Below are 21306 nucleotides of genomic sequence, written 5' to 3'. Positions count from 1 at the left end.
CAACCAGTAAACAAAAAAAAAAAAAAATAATTAAAACGTAAATGCAACATTTATAAATGCTTATTTATTTAAAACAATGTTGTTTTTTGACAGTCCTTCCCTTTCAACACTACAGGTTAGAGCATTGATTTCCAAAGTTTGTGCTGTGGCCCCCAAATCCAGTACAGAAATGAAACTAAATGATAGACACCAATGTTTATGAGCCCAAAATTATAAAAACTACTTTTGCTGTTGATGCTCTTTGTAATGTTATTCCACCAGTTGATGCGGTCCCCTTCTGTGGGCCAGAAGCTAAAAAGTTTGGGAACCTCTGGGTCTGAGGTCTCATTAAGTGGTCAAATGCACAAAACAAAAACAACTACTGCTCAGGCCCATGACTATGACCGTGGTTATGGTTGCAACTGTGTCCCATACTTTGGTCTAAGAAATGTCCATGACTGTGTCCAACGTTCTGAGCTGAGAAATGTCCATGATTGTGTCCAATATTCTGAGCTGAGAAATGTCCATGACTGTGTCCAACGTTCTGAGCTGAGAAATGTCCATGATTGTGTCCAATATTCTGAGCTGAGAAATGTCCATGATTGTGTCCAACGTTCTGAGCTGAAACTTGTCCATGAAGACTATGAGGTGGCTTGAAGCCGACAGAGTTTGGCCAGCCTTCAAACATTGTATCTGGAGTTGCCGTGGTGGAAATGCTGGGCAGCGGTGCATAGGCTTGAACTGGGTATGATCCTGGAGTGGGATTTATTCGTGGAAGCAAAGTCTTCCTCTTCTGTGAGGATGCAGGGACAAACATGGCACCGCTGATCCTCCTTAGTATTTTAAACGGCAAGATCTTCTCCAGAACGGCAGCCCTGGATTCGGATAGGTCCAGATAAGACAGCCAGCCTTTCCCGTACACCCAGCCGATTAGTATGGCGATAACATTGCAGAGCAGCACACTGTGAGGGATCAGGGCGGTGCAGATGATCAGGAGGACCCATGGGATGGCCACTGCAGGAAAACTGATCCCACAGAGGAAAGCCTTGCTCATCTTTGTGTGCAGAGTGGTCAGGGCCACACAGGCCAGGATCACTGGCAGCAGACCCTCGGTGTGCACACTGGCATCCTGCAGAAGGTCTAAGAAACTATAAAACACACCAGTGAATGAGGCAAGCAGGAAGACAAGGAACAGGAAGCGGACCGTGCCAAAGCCCTTCTCAACACCGGCACAGAGAAACAGCAGAGCAGTGGAGCTCAGGAGGAGCTGAGGGAGGCTTCGGTTCTGGAAGGGATACAGAAAGAGGCGGTGGATGTGGCCCCTTTGGAAAACTGAGGCTCCGATGCTGAGGCTGTCCTGAGGGAGGCTGAGGGAAGTTTGGATGCCAAACCAAACACAGGAGCAAAGGACCACTACCAGAGTTCCACTAGAAACAGGGGGGACGAAATCCTTCAGCACACCGAAGATTTCATTAAAGTTGTTAGTTTGCATTTTTGGGGAAAAAATAGAAACAAGGAACCCGGAAGTATTGCAGAGTTTTACGATAGCAGTAGTTATCTACCTTCACACTTCCGGAACAAGAAGTAAACTTTCTCACAGTCGAAGCATCTCTTAGTGGCAAAGAGATAATATTCCGTCAGCATTAAATATCTGTTTGCAAAATAAATAAATAAGCAAGCAAAACCCACAACCCGGACACGGCAAGCGTGGAGAAACCAGGAGGTTTCCTTAGCAACTTTCACAATAAAATCTCGCGATAACATGCGAGATTTAACATCGCATATTTGCGATAAAAACAGAAGAAAAAAAGTTTGTCTATTAAGGGTCAGAAAGGAGCTCTAAATTAGCCCCCCAAAAAAGGGAGCTCTAAATTAGTTTCTATATTCTAATATGATATATGAATATTAACCTATGATGTCTGGCTCTATTTACTTTTACATAATTAAATATGTAAACACTCATAGGGCTTGGTCGTCGTGACGTCACCACTTTGCGTGGTCGCCATGTTGACGGCGCACTTTACGGCTTCCTTAGATTATTGCCTGTGACTAACGCGTACTGTTCTCCCTCTCAGCTGTGCTTTATTTCGTTTAATTTCACCGTAACTTGATTTCAACCATGGTAAACCGTTGCAGTATTGTGGGCTGTAACAGCGCATCACATGATCGCCGAGGGAAAAACCTACAAAATGGGATAACTTTCCACGCTTTCCTGCCTGGAGGCGCAAACACGGAGACCAAGTTTCACAGATAACAAAGAGTCGTCGGCTAGCTTGGATCGCGGCTGTAAGACGACAGAAAAGAACTTTCCACAGTATCCCGATGTCAATGCGAGTGTGTTCCCTGCATTTTCATTCTGGTAAGTTAAAGATGCACGGTTTTATTTTATAGCCTACAGTATTTCCTTCCTTCATCCGTGGCACCACATACATGCATGAACGCGCGCCCAGAGACTGTTGATATAGCATTTTCATCCTCGTTGGTTGATATAGCATTTGATATAGCATTTCATCCTCGTTGGTTGATATAGCATTTGATATAGCATTTCATCCTCGTTGGTTGATGTAGCATTTGATATAGCATTTTATCCTCTTTGGTAGAACACACTGCCAGTTCCTACAAGGACAGGGACATCCCTCTCCATGTTCAAAAAAAACCCTGAGGTTGACAGCTGTCATAGCACCACTTACAAATTTTGCTGATCCTAGCGCTTACCAGCCGTCTTGTAATGTAATGTAATCATATAATACAATATAATAATGTGTATATTGAGGATCATTGATAACATTATGGTTCTATTTGTTTTCAACACTGCTGCTGTGGATAATAATTTTAAATTGTGTCACCAGGAAAACCAGCAAATGAAATGTACACCTCGCATCCGGATTGGGCACCATCACTACACTTGGGCCACACTGAGATAAAGGCCACACAGACTGCACGCTATGAGAGACAGGAAAAGAGAAAACGGCAAAGGACTGACAGTACACCTGCGATGGATGAGACAGCTATTGATGACCTTGTTCCACCCGGTAAGCCTTACAGAGCCAGCAGATTCAACACCGTATGTTGCTTCTGTGGCTTTTTCAGCTGCATGATGCACATTTAGCTAAAAGATGTCCTTATTTTATCCATAGTGGAGACACCAGCACCAGCTGAGGATGGAGCTGAGCAGACACTGCTGACAGAATGTGACTTCTGTCAGCGCCGGCGTGCTGAAATCAACCGGCTGCTGGAGGAGAACAAGACCCTGAAACGTGAGCTTGGCCAGAGAAAAATGGATGAAGATTTCCTGAAGGAAGACACCGTCAAAGTGAAATACTACACTGGACTTCCACACCTTAAAGTCAACCACTTTATTCTGGTGTTTATGAATTACTGTATTAAAGAAAAGATTGATGCTCAATATGGAATTGACAATTTCTTTGTATCAACAATACACTCTAAGCAAACATTTAACAAGTGGGTTGTTTTTTAGCCATAGGTGTGTTTTGCATCCATACCCAAAAGCAAGAGGTCTCAAACGATCAGATCCTTTTCAATGTTTATTTGCAAGTAGTGAAACTTGAGAACACAGTGTAGCGCAGAACAGTGCAGTTTGAATGCTTGTAGGTAAATGGTTACAAATAAAAAATGGACGCAATGAAAATGCAGTGCAATTACTTACAATAACATAGTATGTATTTATACAAAATGTTCAATCCTATTAAGTCGGTCTTAATGAAACATCAATGGAGAAATGGAAAGTGGAGATATTGCAAATTATTATTATACAAATTGTAGTTATAGTAAACATTAACAGTTAAACACTGTTAGTGCAAATTCTTATATAAGTATTTATAATAATATGCATTACTTAAATTGTATAAATAAAGGCTGCGATGCAATATGTCATGATATACAAAAATATATTCTATAATTGTATAATAATATAACAACGTGCAATAATATGCAAATATAACAATACAATGTAATAATAAAAAATACTATGCTTTTTATAAAAAATTTCTATGATGACCCATGGCTTCAGGGGAGTCTCATTAATGCGCTGAGAGTGCAAGACCTGAGGAGAAAAAAAATAGACATAAATTATGCAGGTAAGGACACCATTATATTTCATTCTATGCAGGAAAGCAAACGTTAACCTCAACCCCTCATGCATGTGTATACATATCATATAAATCACAGTTATACAACAGTAAAGTATAACAACCACGCTGTTATATTGTTATATCACTTAAAAGAAAAAGAAATGAAATGAGCACAGGACATTTAAACCTGCATAATGCCTATGACTGAATGATTTAAGCTCAAAGTTACCCGTTACAGTGTTTTATGAGGTCAGATTTAATAACCCGCAGTCAATACTGCACTCATTTTTCTAAATAGTTCACTTTGAAAGACTCTGATTCAAACTAGGAGTTAACTTTAATGGCCACAGCACTGCACTATTGTTTATTTTTTTATATTTTGCGGATCTTTGACTATTTAATCTGTTACTTAAAATTTTATTAATAACAATGTTCAATAAATGATTTTCAACAAAATACAGATGCAACACCTATCCAGTTTCTGAATGATGGTAAAAAAATCTTGTTTCTACCAGCAGCTGGGGGAGACTAGATTAGATGGTTCAGTAAACCTGTCAGGACACATTTTTTTCTAACACTAAGAATCAAACAAATGCTGATTTCTATTTCAGCAAATTATTCTTAATTTTTTTTTAAATAATTTGAATAAATGTTTTGATAAAGATTTGAGATTCCTTTCACTGAATGAATGGTCACAAAGCTAGTGTTAAGCTTGAAGTAAATCAAATGGAATGCCCCCCCCCTTTAAGTTCTTTCTGCAGCCGGGTCTGGCTAACGTTCATGTTGATCCTACATCTGCAGCAGGAAAAGGCTCAGATACGTGAGAAACCCGGAGGGTTGGCAGTTACCGTTACAAACTACACCTTTGAAACACATAGCAGCTAGTTAAAAGAACATTATATGCGTGAGTGGTTGTCAGCACTAGCGGTTAGAAGTTGCTAAACTAGCAGTTGTCAGAGCTCGTCTGAACACAGCTTACCTTGGTGCGTATCACTGTGTTCCCAGTGTTTGCTGGCTTTATGATCTGCAGCTCCTGAACCCATCCATTGGTGAACTGCACATGCGACTCCAAGGACTTGTAGCTTCTGTATTGTTCTGAGGTATATGCGCTTACTCCACAAACAAGGTAGCCGAAGACGTCCGAGAAGGAGAACAGTGGCAACAACTCGTCGTCGGTGCTCCACTCATTATTTGGAACCTCTTACGGATCCAAATTATTTATGATGCTGATTTTGTCAACATACCGGTCCCTGGCTTCTCTATTAAGTGTATCCCGGTAAATTCCGGATCCTTTTTGGGACTTCAACATCGTTCTTCTCTTCTGCTTTTCCTCGTGCAAATACGTTATGTCGGCGCTATGAAATTGTTAGCGTAGCCGTCAACATGGCAACCACGTCCCAGAATGCAAAGCGGATCCCGAGCCCGAGTCATTAATATATTTATGAGCCTGCAAAAAGATGAACGACACTGTAGTGGCACTTTCACATACATGAATTAAAGAAATAACATTTTTTTTAATATATTTTAACAGTAATAAAGTAATAATAATGTTAAGACACATTTCAACACCTTTGGAATACAGCACCAGCAACAACAACAATAATAATAATAACAAATTATTTTGTGCATTAAATTGTTTCAAACGATCTATCCTCCCCCCCCCCCCCAAAAAGAAAGAAACAAACAAACAAAAAAAGTAAACAAAAAAACAAGGTTGTAATCAAATGTTGTACCTGATGGAAAAAATAGAAACGCTCTGGTTTTTGACAGGTTAGCTCTCGTTTAACATTAAACTACAAAATAGAATTTAAAATTAGCTGAAATAAAAGTGATTTACTCGTCTAACTATTTTCGGGCAACAGCAGAACTATGTACTCCACATGTCCTCGTTTCCACTCGGACCGATAAACGGACGTAACCGGAAAACCCGCCAATCACAACTTCCACCCATGTGTGAGTGAATCCTACGGTGTGATCGTTTGCGGATGCGTCAGGATAAAATAGTTTTTCCTGATTTGGTTTGTTAGCAGCGGGTTGAAGCCGCCGGCCTCAGTGCAGACATGGCAGAAGTGGTTCAGCAGCGGATCGAGGACAGGATCCCTGAGCTGGAGCAGCTAGAGAGAGTGGGACTGTTCACCAAGAAAGAAGTCAAGTAGGAAAATACTTCCAGTCTATATAACTATGGCTTACTGCTTCAGTTAACTTTATCTTTAAGCTTTAAATAAAAATCTATTGATATTCATTCATAAATAATCTTTATTTTTAGAGGAATCGTCACTTTTCGTTAAATATATTCCTGTATTTTACTATCCCATAACGTCAACTCAGTCTGACTCACTAGTTTAGTCTTGATGGTTGGTTTCACTAAAGCATTTATAAAAATCAATAAGCTTGAAAGAATATAACTTCTCTATTACAGTCAGAAGAACCACATGGTGCCCTGAAGAAGACTGTCTAAAAATGGTTTAGCTTTTTAAGAGATCTAATCTTGTAGGGCTATGATTGCTGTGCCCTGCAACCAAAGCCATACCGTCGCCTTAACGAGGCTAAATAGAAGTCGTGGATACCTTTTTATTATTAAAAATTAAACAATCAAGACAAGTTAGGAGGCAAAGGTGAAGCCCTTTAAACAGAAAGAGGAAAGATTTTCTGAGAACTCAAGGTGAGGATTTCAGATTCAGAATTACTGCAGCATTCCCCAAGCACGGCTGTGATAGGGTCATGCTGAGGGATAATTTCACAAAGCGATCAAACATTAAATGCAGAGGATTCCTCCCACATTCTGCTACTAATACACTGTGCAGAATTATTATGCAAGTTGTATTTTTGAGGATTATTTTTATTACTGGGCCACAATTGTGTTCTCAATCAATTCAAAAGACTCCTTAATATCAAAGTTTCATGTTTTTGGAAGTTAATGTGTTTTCTTGTTAGATTTGGCCAATTTTTGAGGATGTCTGTGTGTGCAGGTAAATATTACTGTGCAGAATTATTAAGCAATGTAATTAATAACAAATATATACCCATCTCACTTGTTTATTTTCACCAGGTAAACCAATATAACACCTCAAAATTCAGAAATAAACATTTGAGACATTCAAAAACAAAAAAACAAAACAAATCAGTGACCAATATAGCCACCCTTTTTCACCATGACGCTCAAAAGCCTTCCATCTATAGATTCTGTCATTGTCTTGATCTGTTTGTGATCCACATTGTGTGCAGCAGCCACCACAGCCTTCCAGACACTGTTCAGAGAGGTGTACTGTTTTCCCTCCCTGTAGATCTCACATTTCATGAAGGACCACAGGTTCTCCATGGGGTTCAGATCAGGTGAACAAGGGGGCCATGTCATCATTTTTTCTGGCCAGCCACGCTGAAGGAGTTAGTCTATCAAATTGGAGCACGAATGTAAAATTTAAACCTTGTGTAAACTTGAAAATAAAAATCCTCAGAACCTTTGTGCAAAACTTTTGTTTGAAAAGTCACTAAAGCTGCATTTTGTCTTAATTCTTAAAGCCCTAAAATGAAAAGGCCAAACATATTAGATTAAATATGTTCTGTTTGGTGTTTGTATTTCTAGACTTCTAACATAAACTGATTATTGTTTGATTCTGTTTTAGATCTATTATTAAGAAGGCTACAGCTCTTGAGTACAAGCTGCACAGGCTGATAGTGAACAAGGAAGACTTCATTGCTTATATCCAGGTAAAATCTGGTCCTTTAGAGCAGTGTTCCGTGTCGTCTTTGTTTTTCTGGAGTTCATTTTTCTCTCAATCTTTTGCAGTATGAAATCAATGTGTTGGAGCTGATCAAGAAAAGAAGAGCGGTAAGTAGTTACAGTTAAAACTTTAATCCCTTCTCATTTGGATGTTTGGTTCTAATGAGCTGATGGAAAAATGCAAAACATGATGGAGGCTTTTTTTCCATTTTCTGTTCATCCTTTCTTTTTTATAGCACATACACTACCAGTTCAAACGAGAGGAGATTGAATTCCCCATCATCCACAGAATAAACAGCATCTTCAGAAGAGCTACAAAGAAGTGGAAGGTACTGCTTACTCAGATTCTTTAAAGCAGAGCTCTGTTTTGTTTCTCACTACTTGAATTTACAAAACAACTGCTTTCATGTTAGCTTTCAGCAACCACTCACTTCTTCTGATATGTGGGGAAAACAATTGAGCTCCTGTCTCTTTAAGACCTTTGACTCACAGCAGTCTCTTCTGATTGGCCGTCTTCTGAAGGCGTTCAGTACATAGATAATGAAATTCACTGGATGTTTCTAAGACTTTTACTAAACCTGAGATGAAGTCTCAATTTTTGTCATTTTAATCCTTTTAATTTCTTCAATAACCACAAAATTGGTGGCTTTTAACCTTAATCTTGACTGATGGTGGCCCGGTAGTGCTTAAATTTAAACCTAGTTGTTTGCTTCTGTTTATCCACCCTGCCAACAGGCGGAGATAAAATTTCAAAAAGGTTCAAAAACATGAAATTTCAAACATTTCCTCTCCCCTGGAGCAGTAATCTTTTTATTTTTTTGTGGTTGTTGCCGGGGAACACAGACTTTCAACTCCCTCTACACATTTTCTATGAAGTTGAGGCCTGGCTAGGACAATCCCAGACCCGGAAGTGCTTGGTGCTAATTGCCTTAGCAGTGATTTTGGTTTGTTATCCTGCTGGTAGACCCAGACACAAACACATATCTGTCCTACTGTCCCCTTTGCTTAAAAACAGCCCTAAAGCATGATGTTTCCACCCCCATGCTTCACTGTAGGTTTGGTGTTTGATGGATGAAACTTAATGTTGTTTCCTCCAAACAGCTCAAGTTCAGTTTAAGCCAAAATGTCTATTTTGGTTTCATCTGAACACATTAGATTCTCCTAATCCTCTTCTGGATCATCCATGTACTCTTAGACTTAGACTCAACTTTATTTATCCATTGGGATTACTCCTTCAGGGAGATTCTGGTTCCAGTAGCTTATGTAGAGTATAAAGAGTTCAAGCAAGATGCCATCAAAGATATAAATACAACAGACAATATAAAAAGAGTGTATATAGTACCAAAAAAACATAAAAAGAAGAAAAGTTGTAATGTCTTGGAATATGTTTCCCTTAGATATAAAAATATCTGCACAGTAGAGAGCTAAGGGAAGACTACACAGTAGTGGCATGTGTTATTGCACACTGAGAGAGAAGAATATTGCACATGAGTGACAATGGGTAATGTTTTGCATAAGATGTCCAAGGAGAGGGTGGCTGGCATTGTTCATAATGTCCAGTGGTTTGTCTCTGCCACCGTCCCCAGAGGGTCCAGCGTCTGGTAGACGTCACATAGACCTTGACATGTTCTGGTTTAAGCAGAATTTGAGCCCCTCTCTGCTTAGTGTTAAACTCATGGTACCTTTGTTACTTTGGTTCCAGTTCTCTGCAGGTCATTGATTGGGTTCCTCCATGTAGTTCTGGGATTTTTCCTCATTGTTTTCATTATTTAACCCCACAGGAAAAGATCTTCCACTTGTTCCCATGTTGATTGATTCACACCAACCTGCTTACCTGTTGTAGATTCCCTCTTCCCAGCCTGTTACAGGTCTAGAGTTTTCTTCCTGGTGTCCTTTCATAGCTTTTTGATCTTAGGCATGTTTTTTTTTTATAAAGATAACTGGTTCAAACAGATCAATACATGTAAAGACTTGAGGACAGAAGTTACAGGTCTGTGAAGGTCAGAAATCTTACAAATATTTATTTTCCACCTATATTTACACATAAATTCTTTAAGTCCTGCAATGTGATTTCCTGGATTTCTTTTCTCATTTTCTCTCTCATAGTTGAAGTCTATCTATGATGAGAATTACAGACCTCTTTTATCTTTCTGAAGTCGCTGTCACACCTTGACGACTTAGCTAGCGTACACCTGAAGTCCCAGAATCTCCTAAAATGCTGACATACCCTGAACTTTCTATTTATTTTTTTCAATTTTGGACGTATACACAGAGTATTTATAACAAGTCAAGAACTTATGTCCAAAGACAGCCTAACTTGTGCATAACACAGGGCAGTGTAATGCCCATGAAATGTCACAAGCCAGTGTTCTGAGGGGGCAGCGATGCACCCGGCCTGCATAAAAAGATGGCTTTGATCAAAGTATTAACCTAGCTGCCTCCAAAAACTAAATAAATAAATAAATAAAAAGAAACAGTTTACTGACACAGCAGATTTAGGGTCATGTCTGATACCGGTAGGTTTGTTGGTCGTGGCCGTGAACGCAGGGAGGCTCCATCACACTCGCCTTCACGCTCACCCTACAAGTGAAACCGAGTCAAACTGATGAGATCGTGCTGATGTTGGAGGACAGCTTGTATGTATTCCTGTCTGAGCCTTGCCGGATCCTCCATCTTTTGTGGAACGTCTGAAGTCTGGAGGAGAACTTACGTTTTCCTCCTGTGAACCCCCTTTTTATATCTTAATTTGTCTTACCTACCTGATCACATCAAGGGCAAATGCACTGCATTCAAGGAAAGTTGGCTTGTATTTGAATTTTTGTGGTGTTTGCTTTCAGTGCAGTTACTAAAAAGCATATTGAATATTGGCCCATGCCAACAGTAGAGGCATATTTAGAGAGGTTATGGAGGTTGGAGAGGGTGCGCAACTAATTGTCTTCCCGTAGGGAACAAATGGTCAGAAAGTCATCAGAATAATTTTCACATTAACTCAGATTTTTTTTCTTTTTTTTTTTCTTCCTCTTCATCAATATCCTGATGTGTTCCTAATGAACAGGACGATGTGCAGCTGTGGCTCTCGCATGTCGCTTTCTGCAAGAAATGGGTATGTAAAGATCTCTGTGCTTATCTGAATCCTCTCATGACTGTGTCTGAATACAACCTTTAACTTCTGTTGAACTTCATTCTTCAGGCAACTAAAGCTCAAATCAGCAAGGTGTTCTCATCTTTGCTGGCTATCCACCCTGACAAGCCAGGTACAGAAAACACAGGATCTAGGATGCTTCCAGTGTAGAAATCCATGATATGACTTCAAATCCACTTAAATGTCACCTTTTCTGTTAGCGTTGTGGATCATGGCTGCAAAGAGTGAGCTTGAGGATCGAAATTCATCAGAGAGTGCCCGACACTTGTTCCTGCGAGCTCTGCGATTCCACCCTGACAACAAGAAAGTCTACCAGGAGGTAAAGGGAAAATAAAATACAATTAATGAATGTTGGGATGAGGGCAGTGTCTCTCATGCTTCCTCTAAATTCTCCATCCCTGTTTACATCAGTACTTCCGCATGGAGCTGCTGCACTGTGAGAAGCTGAGGAAGCAGAAGGAAGAGCTGGAGAAAGCTGATATGGATCTGGTGAGTTCCCCAAAAATATAAAGACTGAATTTAGAGTCAGAAATTGACACAAAACCCAGATAATTTTTTAAAATGTCTTCGGTTGTAAATTGACTACTACATTTTGCAAGGCAGAGTAGAGACTGGGACTCTGACCTTCTGTTGGTCCCTTCCAGGGTGAATATGAGTTTTCTGCAGAGATCCTCAGTGGTAAACTGGCTGAGGTTGTTTACAGAAACGCTACAGAAAAAATCAAAGGTGAGATTTGTGTCATTTTATTAAAAAGAAAAAACATGTTACATATGTAATTGCTGGTCTAAGTTCTTTTACTGTAATTCTGCTTCTATTGTGACCCACAGAGGCAGAATTTGTCATCTCACTCCTGAACATAGCAACCATCTTTGACTTTACCAAAGATCTCCAAGACTCTATCCTGCATGAGTAAGAAGCAAATATAACTTATGGTCTTTTTTTAAGCCTGTTTAAAGGTATTGTGGAGGATTTTCTCGCATGTTTTTAATAGAACCGCCCTCGCCACTTAAAAAAAAAAGAAAATGCGCTTGCAAGAGCATGCAAAAGCCCATTTCTCCTTGTGCATGCTCTGTTTAAAAGTTGCACTTCTCATAGCTCACACAAGCTCACTGTCCGAATGTCTGCTCTAACCCCTCAATCACTATATAGAGCGGGGACTATATAGCAAATTCGGTTAACTTACCGTTCGAACAGATGATCATTTCCCCGTTGGTCCACTGCGCGGTGCCTGCGCCATCTTTGTTATTAGTCGCCACCGTCGGGTAGCAGCAGCCTATGGCAACAGCGGGCCGGTGGGACAGCAAATCCCATAATGCTTTGCAAGGAGAGCTCTTCGTGCAAAGCATTCTGTGATATTTCTGCCTCATCTGAGGCCTTTCTTTTCTTCTCATTTTTTCACTTTTTCTCTTATGACCCTCGGCCATTTTCAAAGAACCGCTGTGAGAAAGGTGAGCTTCGGTTTCAGACAGTCATCAGTCACAGATACACCTGAAAGTGCGCAGAACAAGATAGCTAACGTTACGAGCACGTAGGATGGCCTTACGCAAACACATCACCAGAATGATTGACCATTAGGAGGACCAGTTATTGAGATGATAATAAAAGATCGTCCTCTATACCTTTAAGCTTCTGTTGATCATCAGCAGCAGTTTATTTTCACATAGACCCTTATCTGCTCTCCTCTGTTAAAAGCTTACAGGAAAACTACACAGAGGACAGCTTGACGTGGGATTTCATGGCTAAAAGGGAATTGGGGGCTCCTGTTGTTGGCGAGGAGCTCCAAACCGCCAAAGGCCGGGCTTCGGATATTAACCGCAGAGAGGAGCGCTCCTGCCAGGTCTATGAGGAAGGCCTTAAGAGCCTCAACACTGGTAGGAGCTCACAAAACACAGGCTTAATTATTACTTTGGATTTCCTCTCCTTGCATTGTGTGTGTGCTCTATATTGATACCATCACTGCTAGTTAGAAGGGCCTGTAAAAGAAGCTGCTGCTATGTTTTTGCTTTCAGAGCCCATGTGGACTCGATACGTGGCTTTCTGCTTGGAAAGACACAAGAGGAAAACCAACGTCCAGGAACTGAAGGAAAATGTACTAAGATGCTTTTATTCTTTATTCACGGTTCATTTATATTTTGATTTGAATAAAAGATGGAGGTGTATATGATGACACATGTTTGTATCACAGAGACGGGAGAGGCTGCTGGGAGTTTTACAGCGTGCCCATGATTCCTCACTGCTGAAGGAGACTTATTACAAAAACTGGGTAAGATCCTTAAATGTTCAGTCATGGATGCTAATGTGTTTTTCTGACACCTGGGTCACATTTCTTTACATGGCTCTTAAATTTCAAGACACAATCTCAGTAAAGAATGATTGGCATTTTTAACCTTCATTTGTTATGATTGCATTTCATGAAATTTAACAATAATTCAGATTCTTAATTGAATTATATTTTTACATAGATTTTAACTAAGATTAGAAAAGCACAATGTAAGATCATTCACAATTTTAAGGTTTTTAGTGAAACCTAAAACCTGGCAGTATGATGGGTAACTTTGATATTACAACTATTTTTACATTAAGGGATTTTTATGATTGATCAGTGATTGGTTCATTCACTGGAATCAGAATTGCGCTGTTTTCTACTACTAATTGTAGTCATTGGGCTATAAACAATGTCATTTATTATAAATAATGGATTAATGAACTAGTGTTTAACTAGTATAGAAATAGAGCAATTACTGTATTTTCTGGACTATAAGCCAATACTTTTTTCCAAGCTTTGAACCATGCAGCTTATAAGAAAGTGCTGCTTTTCTGTTGATAGTTCCTGACCGCCAGAGGGGGAAGTTTAAGTCGGACAGGAAAGAATAAGGGGCTAATTTTCATTTAGCACAAGAACATGCTAGCAGCAGGCATGACGGAGAACAAATGTCCCAAATTCACACATTTTGACAGTTAGGTTCAATATTTCTTTATTCATCTGTGGCATTAAAGCTGCCGATCCACTGAAGAGACTGGGCTAAACTCCTGCTGAGCTGAAATAAACCAACGAAGCCCCATCTTTCAGTAGAAGCTCTAACTGCTGCGAGCCAACAAGCTAACGGGAGCTAGCATTCTTCGTCCCTATTTCAGGTCAGGGGCTATATGTAGAGCTCCCCCTATAGGTTTGGTGGGAGACAGTTCAGTAGATATCAGCAGCTTATAGCCTGGTGTAGCTTATATATGTACATTTCAAGTAAAAAAAAAATAATTAAGGGCACGGCTTATAATGAGGTGTGCTATATAGTCCAGAAAATATTTGTATTAATGAAAATATACCGACTCTAAAACATGCAATTTGTTAAAATAATACCCAAGTTGGAGCAGCAATAAGCAGAACATAAATATTTGTACAAGGGGATTTTTTAACCTGCTCTGCAACAACATCTGTTTCATTAGCACATAAAATAAGTTGCAATGGTTAACAAAGCTTGAAGGTTTCCTAGATGTATAAAAGGAGTAACAGTTGGCCTAGAACGCAGCCTTGGGGGACCCCTCTCATTTTTCAAATATCTTTAAACTTATTTTATAGCAGGGATGCACCGATCTGATATTTTTATCGGTATCGGTCCAGCTATAAAGAAAACAAACTAGATCGTTATCGGTGACAATTGACTCGATATAGGGGCCTATCTATTCATTCTAACTCTATGCTATGCTCTGCCGTCATGCGGCAGCGCAACAACACAACACGGCCATATTGTTTATGATGGAGCGAGCGAAAGGATCTGCGATGCGGTTTTCAATGCTCTCACAGCCTGCTAGCCCAATGGCCTTTTTTATTTGTGGGAGAAATGTTCCGAGGGGCGGAACTTCCACCAACTTAATGAAACACCTCCAGAAGTTTCATGACAAGGAACATGCTGAGATTATCGGACTCGGCAAACAAAAAGGAAGCAGCGGGAAGCAGCTAACTTTGATGGAAGCAAAGGAAAGAAGTGAAAATTTTCCATGTAATAGTATACAGGCCCAAAAAATCACAGATGATAGTGACACTTTTTTTACATGTTGACCAAGTCAGAGAACTTTTGGTTTAAGATTTTTTTGCACAGTTGCTAAATAAATGAGTCATAACATTTATATTTGGGTTGTTTCCTATTTTTTTTATTAAGAAAATGGAAATCAAATCATGTGCACAGAAGAATGATCCCAGTTTTTCACACAATAAAACAATTTTTTAGGTAATACAGTGCTGTTTTTGGTATCCGATCGGTATCGGCTGACATTAAACTTCAAATATCGGTATTGTATCGGAGGTGAAAAAAGTGGATCGGTCCATCCCTATTTAATAGCTTGCATAAATTCTAAATGTGTCATTACTTGATTTGGAAAACTGACTGATTTAGATGTCCTATTCGAAGGAGGAGGATTTTATCTTTTTAAGAATTATTTTTATTTCATTTATTTTATTAGCTGAGAGTAGAGATTGTTAGTAAATAAAGCTGTTAACAAACATCCAAGCAAAGTCTTATCAGAGGTTCACAAAGACCAACAATGTAATAGAAATTGTGTTAAATCGGTAGTAATGACTTGAAAACATGTTTAGAATCAAACTTGAATGTTTTCTACTCGACCAGCTGGAGATCCTGCTGTCATTGGAGGACGCCGAGGGGGCAGCCGCCGTGGCCTTGTCCGCCACCCAGCGCTACAGCCAATCAGTGTCGGTGTGGAGCATGAGTCTGCAAGTGTTAATGCAGCTGGAGAGAGGAGACATGGCCAAACTGTTCCAAAACGCTCTCACACATGTTAATCCCAAGGTACACTCACACACTAACACACATTCCTTGGTTCTTATTGTCTTCTAGCTTGATTATTCCTGTGGCAAACGTGCTGTTACAGTGACCGCTTTAATTGTTCTCCCTACGGAGGCAGACGTGTTACCCACTGGCACAGCAGTATAAATGGGTCATCTCCTTGGCCCAGTTAGTCTCTGCTCCAAACTGTTCTCTGCTACTTCTGCCTATAAATGTGACAAATGTTGGCTTTAACAGCTTTAACTCGGCCTCACTCCTTGATAGCCGTCTGCAGAACAGCTGCTTGTTGTGGGGGGGGGGTTCCTAACACTGCTGTAGCTGCTTGAGGAGGATTACAAAATGCTTGTTATGTAAGTCTTTCCTCACTACTTGGGTATAGTGAGGAAATATGTAAACCTCCAGGTTTTCTTTGGTATGTGGAGTTCTACCACATTACTCAGTTTATTGCATGGAGTTTTCTTAATTAGAAAATGCTCTATCTGCATTATAAAAACACAGTTTGCAAAAAGGAACAAAAAGATGAATATGAGGATTTTACCAGATTTAATTCAATATAGATTTTTTTTTAACTTTGCCTATGGGTTTTGTTTTATATCTCCTGATCTTCTCATATGCCACAGTCTGAAAAACACATATCCCATTTGCCACTTGGCTATGTTGTCCTGAATCCAGGCAGGGCAGCAGTCTGGGGTGAAGGGTCTGGCTCAGGGACCCAGAGTGGCAGTCCGTAGAAGTCTGTGGGACTTGAACTCGGAACATCCGAGACCCAAGCACAATGCTCTAACCGTTAGTCCAACACTCCTGTATGTATGGGCGTACGTATGGATTTTCTTGGTTAGTTCATCCACTGACTGTGAAATTACCTCTGAAACTTCTTCCCACAGCCGGCAACCTGCTTGTTTTTGAGGTCAAATGTTAGATACGTAGGGATTGTTCCTGCGCATCTCCGTGGGAGTGGAGAGTACCAATATGACTGCCGGTGAATTCACGTTTTTCGGCTATTAGCTATCCAGTGAATAAATAGAGATCCATGGTTCAACCCTAAAAAATGCTGGTCAACCTCTTGCTATGGCAAAGAAAGAATACCTTGTCAATAAACTCTGAGAAGCTTCTCTTTCCCTGCTGGACCAAACTATCCCCACGGCCATTAAGGGTTATTTTCCTTGTTGCGTTTCTAGAGAAAGTTTAATTTGAGCCTAATATAACCAGAGGATAATCTTCCAAACGTCCTGTTACCTGTATGGCTTATATGAAGTTACCAATGGGTTTCTCGTTCTTTCATTAATTGACTACTTCTTTTTTTATGAGCCTTTCCTCCCCAGAGTATTAGAAAAATAAAGCTGACAATTTCTTTCAAATCTCCTGTCTCGTAATCCATCTTATTAGAGCAATAAAACTAATTCTCACTGCAGTTTTAAGCTTTTAATTGTAGTTTCCTTTTGTTTTTCAGGAAATTCTACCACTGTTGCAGCTGCAGCTCCAGTGGAGCATGGCCAACCAAAGTGCTGAAGAGACAGAGGCTATCTTCAAGGTAGCCTCAACTCTCCCCTTAAAAAGTCTGAAAATGCCTTCATGTGCATTTCTGTTTTTGCTTTATAAACATCAAACTAAAATCCCTCCTGCATTTTATAGATTATGTTGACTTTTTCCAGTATTTTCAAACATTTCCCATCTTTCCTCTCAGAGAGGTTTGCTGTCCTCTGTCCCAGCTGTTGCCATGGAGATTAAAGAGCTCTACCTCAATTGGTCTTACTCAGTTGGAGGCTATAAAAAAGCCAGAAAGACCTTTACAAGGTAATGTGCCACTAAAATAAAATAACAGAAACGGAAAAAGATAGAATAACAACTAAACATTTTAACTTTTTGTGTTTGGCTATTACACCAAAGTGAATTAACCTCTTCTATTTTGTTTTTAGCTTACAAGAAAATCGACCTTTGTCCAAGAGGTTTTTCACCCAAATGATTCAAATTGAGAAGGAACAAGTAAGTAAAAACGAGCGCTGTAAATCATATGTGAACACTGAAAATATGGAGCTAAATTGGGGTCATAAAGTATGATCTATAAAAAAAAGTTAAACCTGGAAAAAAGACAAGTATGTTTAAAAAAAATACACAGAAAAATATATTTGTTCAAAAGAACAAGGGCCGTAGTCCTGCAGGCTTTAGAGGGTTCCCTGCTTTAGCACAGCTGATTCTGATGATTGCAGTTCAGCAAAAGCCTGTTAATCAGCTATCAGTGAAAAGCAGCTGTGCTGAAAAGGGGAAACTTCTAAAACCTGCAGGACAGCAGCCCTCGGGGACCGAAATTGGGCATACCTGCGAACAGCTCAACACAGTGGCTAAACAACCGGTTGCATTCAGGCACCGTGGGGACTGGAAATGTCTTTAAATCATCTATATTGTATGTGATTGGCTATGAAAAATAACATGCTTTACCTATAAAAACTGTTTGCCTACATACACAACGCTAATCTTAGAGAATAAAATATGGTGCCCACATCCATGGCATTTTACGTTTTTGTTTTTTTTTTTTTGTTTTTTTTTTCAGGTTTACGTTATTTTTTTTTATTTATTTTTTTTTACTTTTCCCAAGTTTATTGTTTTTTTTTTCATACATTTTATGACACTTATATAGCTCCATATAAAATCCAAAATTTTTCCTGCAGTGACTTAGTGAAAAGATAACTATTAGCATTATCATACATGCTCTCAGAAACCTGTTGGTGACCATATTGGAACCATTTTTACCCTGACCTCCACTCTTAGATATTGTATGTAAATCCTCATTGCTGGCAGTAATGTCTGATTTAGGGAAAATATGAACTGAAAGGAAATACGCAATGATTTAGTTTGCAGATGCTTTGGCCTGGCTCTAACTCTAGCGATTAACTTAATTGATCTGCAGGAGACCCCCAAGATGAACCATCTGAGAGACTATTATGAGAGGGCGCTGCAGGAGTTTGGCATCGAAGATGATGGTGAGTCCCAGTTGGCAAAACCAGTAGACATACAAATAGTTAATTTGATAAATAGTTTATTTACAGCTTTAAGTTAAACAGATGCAGATAAGTAAATACTCTATCTCCACTAAAAACTAGATTAATTTTCAATAAATACTAGGGCTGTTGTAAACGAATATTTTAGTAATCGAGTAATCTATCGATTATTCTTACGATTAATCGAGTAATCGGATAAAAAAAATTTATAAAATAAACTATTGGCAAATCTGCAATAACACCAGTTAGTCCAGATCAGTCCAATATCTCCTTTTTGAGCATCCCTAACAGTTAAATGTTTGTAGTTTAGAAAGTTTACTTGTAACAGTAGTTTGCTTTAACTTGAAGAAAAGTTATAAGATATTAAATTATATTCAAATAATAAAGTGGCAGGCTCATAAATATGCTTATAAAAATGTCTAAATGTAAAGGTTTGAGTTTGTACAGAGTTCTGCAGCCTTAACTAGTCATGATAAAATGCAAAAATGTTGCTATTTTTATTAAAACGATGCTATTATTTATTCTTGATTGCTTAGGTATAAACAAATATAGAATTACTACAAAAAATATTAATCAAAAATTTCTAATTCATACATAACAGTAGCGAGAAGAAAAGACTGTAACTTTTCAGGATGGAAAGACACCAATAAATAAATGCTTTTCAGCTTATGCCTGTAATCTGTTGCTGCGTATTTTTATTAACAAACTTACATTAAGTCCTGCATAATTTCTCTCAGTTCCACCCTCGCATACAATTTACACTACACCCGGTTAAGTAACCGCTATGTTTAGATGTAACGTTAGCAAAATAATGTGCCTCAATTTACATCTATAACATGGCAGATTATCACACAACGTAGTTAGCAAAGAGGACATAAACGTTACCTGTTGGCAACCGTGTACGAGTTGGATGCATGTAGCGGGTGTTTTCTCTTCAGATGCTGCAACATTGATGTCGTGCTGTTGTGGTACGCCAATTCTGCTTTGCAGTGGATGCATTGCGCTGTGTTGTCCTTTCTGTTTAGCCTAAAATGTTCCCAAACTTTGGACATTTTTTGTCGCTTTCGGGGTTCTCCTTCTGAGCTTTCTCCGGTTCCCTCCATAGCTACAAACTTAGCACAAGCGCGCCAGGCGCTAACGGAAGTGGTAGCGTTGTGCAACACAGAAACCCTCCGGCTAGACCAGTGTGCTGCGTATTTAACAGCATTGCTTATTACAATACAATAAATTTAGCGAAGCTTCGAGGCAGATAAATTTCCTCGAGGATTTTTTGTAATCGAGTTACTCGAGTTACTCGATGAATCGTTTCAGCCCTAATAAATACATTTGTACGAAGGCTGCTTAACTTTAGGATAAGGGGAAATTGTATTTCACACAACAACATGGAGGACATTTCCTAAATTCTTATATTTAAAGTGTAACATTCTCTGTTGTCCTGAAGACCTGTGGCTGCAGTACATCCAGGAGGAGATGGGAGCGCTCGGCCAGCCGCAAAACTGCGCAAAGATCCACTGGAGAGCCATGAAGTTCCTGGAGGGGGAGAGCGTGGAGAGGTTCACCTCCAAATACACTCTGCGTCAGACCGGACACTTGTGAAGGAATCCAGAGAGACGCAGCCAAACACGTCTGCAGTTATCAGAAATGATGGTGGTTGGTTTTTGCAACCTTTTACAGTTATGTCTGAATATGAACTAATAGTGGCCTTTAGCTGGAATTAATGAACAGATCCTTCCACCAGAACCAATCTGCTAACTGTATTTTTGACTTTTTCAACAGAACCAAAGTTTCTCTCTAAGTTAAAGTGTTTTTTACATCATTTTTGGTTTTGAACAAAAAAATTAATCGATGAACCGCATTTTGAATGAAGAAGAGCCGGTTGTTTCTTCTGTAGGGTTCTAGTCATGTTCTAGGAGACATTCATCGTTCTGATCTTCGGGTCTGTGACTCACAGCGTGTGTTTTATTCCTGTTCAAAAAGATGAAGCTGTGTTAACAAAAACAAAACACTTGTTCTGTCAAGTTCGCTGTTATATTAAAATAATGTTCAAGCTCAACTTCTTTTGGTTTTAAGTTTAATCTTAAACACCAGCACAGGTAGAGAGTGATTACCTTCACCATAAGTATTGTAATAGAAACTTCATGGTAAAAAATATAAGACAAGCTTCTATGTATACCTGGTTTTTAAGGACACTTTAACTTAGTGGCTTACTTTTAATAGCATTGGCACCTACAGTCTTGGTTATGAGGTATACACTGTTTATGGGGAAAAGGTACATAAAATAGATCTAGATATTCTAGATAGCACATTTAACTTTTGTATAACAGCTAATAGAATCTCCAATGATGAAGACCATAACAAGATGCAGACAGTCTACATAGAAAACCTTGCAAAGGTATTCACACAGTCAACTTAAACATTAACTACGATCTATTTTAACAGGATTTTAAGCAGTAGACCACCGCAGTGTAGAGCATAATTGTGAAAACAAACATTTCGTTGTCTTTATATTCGCCCCATTTCAAAACTATTAAGGGCTATTTCTTGTTCGACCTTAAGACCTTTGTGTCCTAAAGTTATCGAA

General features: G+C 39.3%; 2 protein-coding genes across 2 annotated transcripts; one reads left to right on the top strand and one right to left on the bottom strand.

Annotated features, from left to right (window-relative positions):
* Nucleotides 1-42: 42 nt before the first annotated feature.
* On the bottom strand, nucleotides 43-1727 carry rhbdd2 (rhomboid domain containing 2). Its single transcript, XM_038292446.1, has one exon. It carries the CDS (start codon nucleotides 1469-1471, stop codon nucleotides 359-361), a length of 1113 nt encoding a protein of 370 aa, XP_038148374.1. The 5' UTR covers nucleotides 1472-1727; the 3' UTR covers nucleotides 43-358.
* Nucleotides 1728-5971: 4244 nt separating this feature from the next.
* utp6 (UTP6 small subunit processome component) lies at nucleotides 5972-20778 on the top strand. Its single transcript, XM_038292453.1, has 19 exons — nucleotides 5972-6222; nucleotides 7694-7778; nucleotides 7858-7899; nucleotides 8028-8120; nucleotides 10847-10894; nucleotides 10982-11045; nucleotides 11134-11252; nucleotides 11345-11422; nucleotides 11578-11659; nucleotides 11761-11842; nucleotides 12626-12804; nucleotides 12943-13022; nucleotides 13119-13196; nucleotides 15553-15732; nucleotides 17180-17260; nucleotides 17414-17523; nucleotides 17646-17712; nucleotides 18635-18707; nucleotides 20167-20778. The coding sequence occupies exons 1-19, from the start codon at nucleotides 6131-6133 to the stop codon at nucleotides 20319-20321; spliced, it is 1788 nt and encodes a 595-aa protein (XP_038148381.1). The 5' UTR covers nucleotides 5972-6130; the 3' UTR covers nucleotides 20322-20778.
* Nucleotides 20779-21306: the final 528 nt, after the last annotated feature.

This window comes from Cyprinodon tularosa, unplaced genomic scaffold (assembly GCF_016077235.1).
Source record: "Cyprinodon tularosa strain WSP-4 unplaced genomic scaffold, ASM1607723v1 ctg312, whole genome shotgun sequence".
Classification (NCBI taxonomy): Eukaryota; Metazoa; Chordata; class Actinopteri; order Cyprinodontiformes; family Cyprinodontidae; genus Cyprinodon; species Cyprinodon tularosa.
This window is presented reverse-complemented; position numbering and strand designations above follow the sequence as displayed.

Coding starts and splice junctions, on each gene's coding strand:
- rhbdd2 (XM_038292446.1), bottom strand. CDS start 1,471: ATGCAAACTAACAACTTTAATGAAATCTTCGGTGTGCTGAAGGATTTC.
- utp6 (XM_038292453.1), top strand. CDS start 6,131: ATGGCAGAAGTGGTTCAGCAGCGGATCGAGGACAGGATCCCTGAGCTG. Junction 6,223..7,693: donor TTCACCAAGAAAGAAGTCAA/GTAGGAAAATAC, acceptor ATTCTGTTTTAG/ATCTATTATTAAGAAGGCTA. Junction 17,713..18,634: donor TTCAAATTGAGAAGGAACAA/GTAAGTAAAAAC, acceptor ATTGATCTGCAG/GAGACCCCCAAGATGAACCA.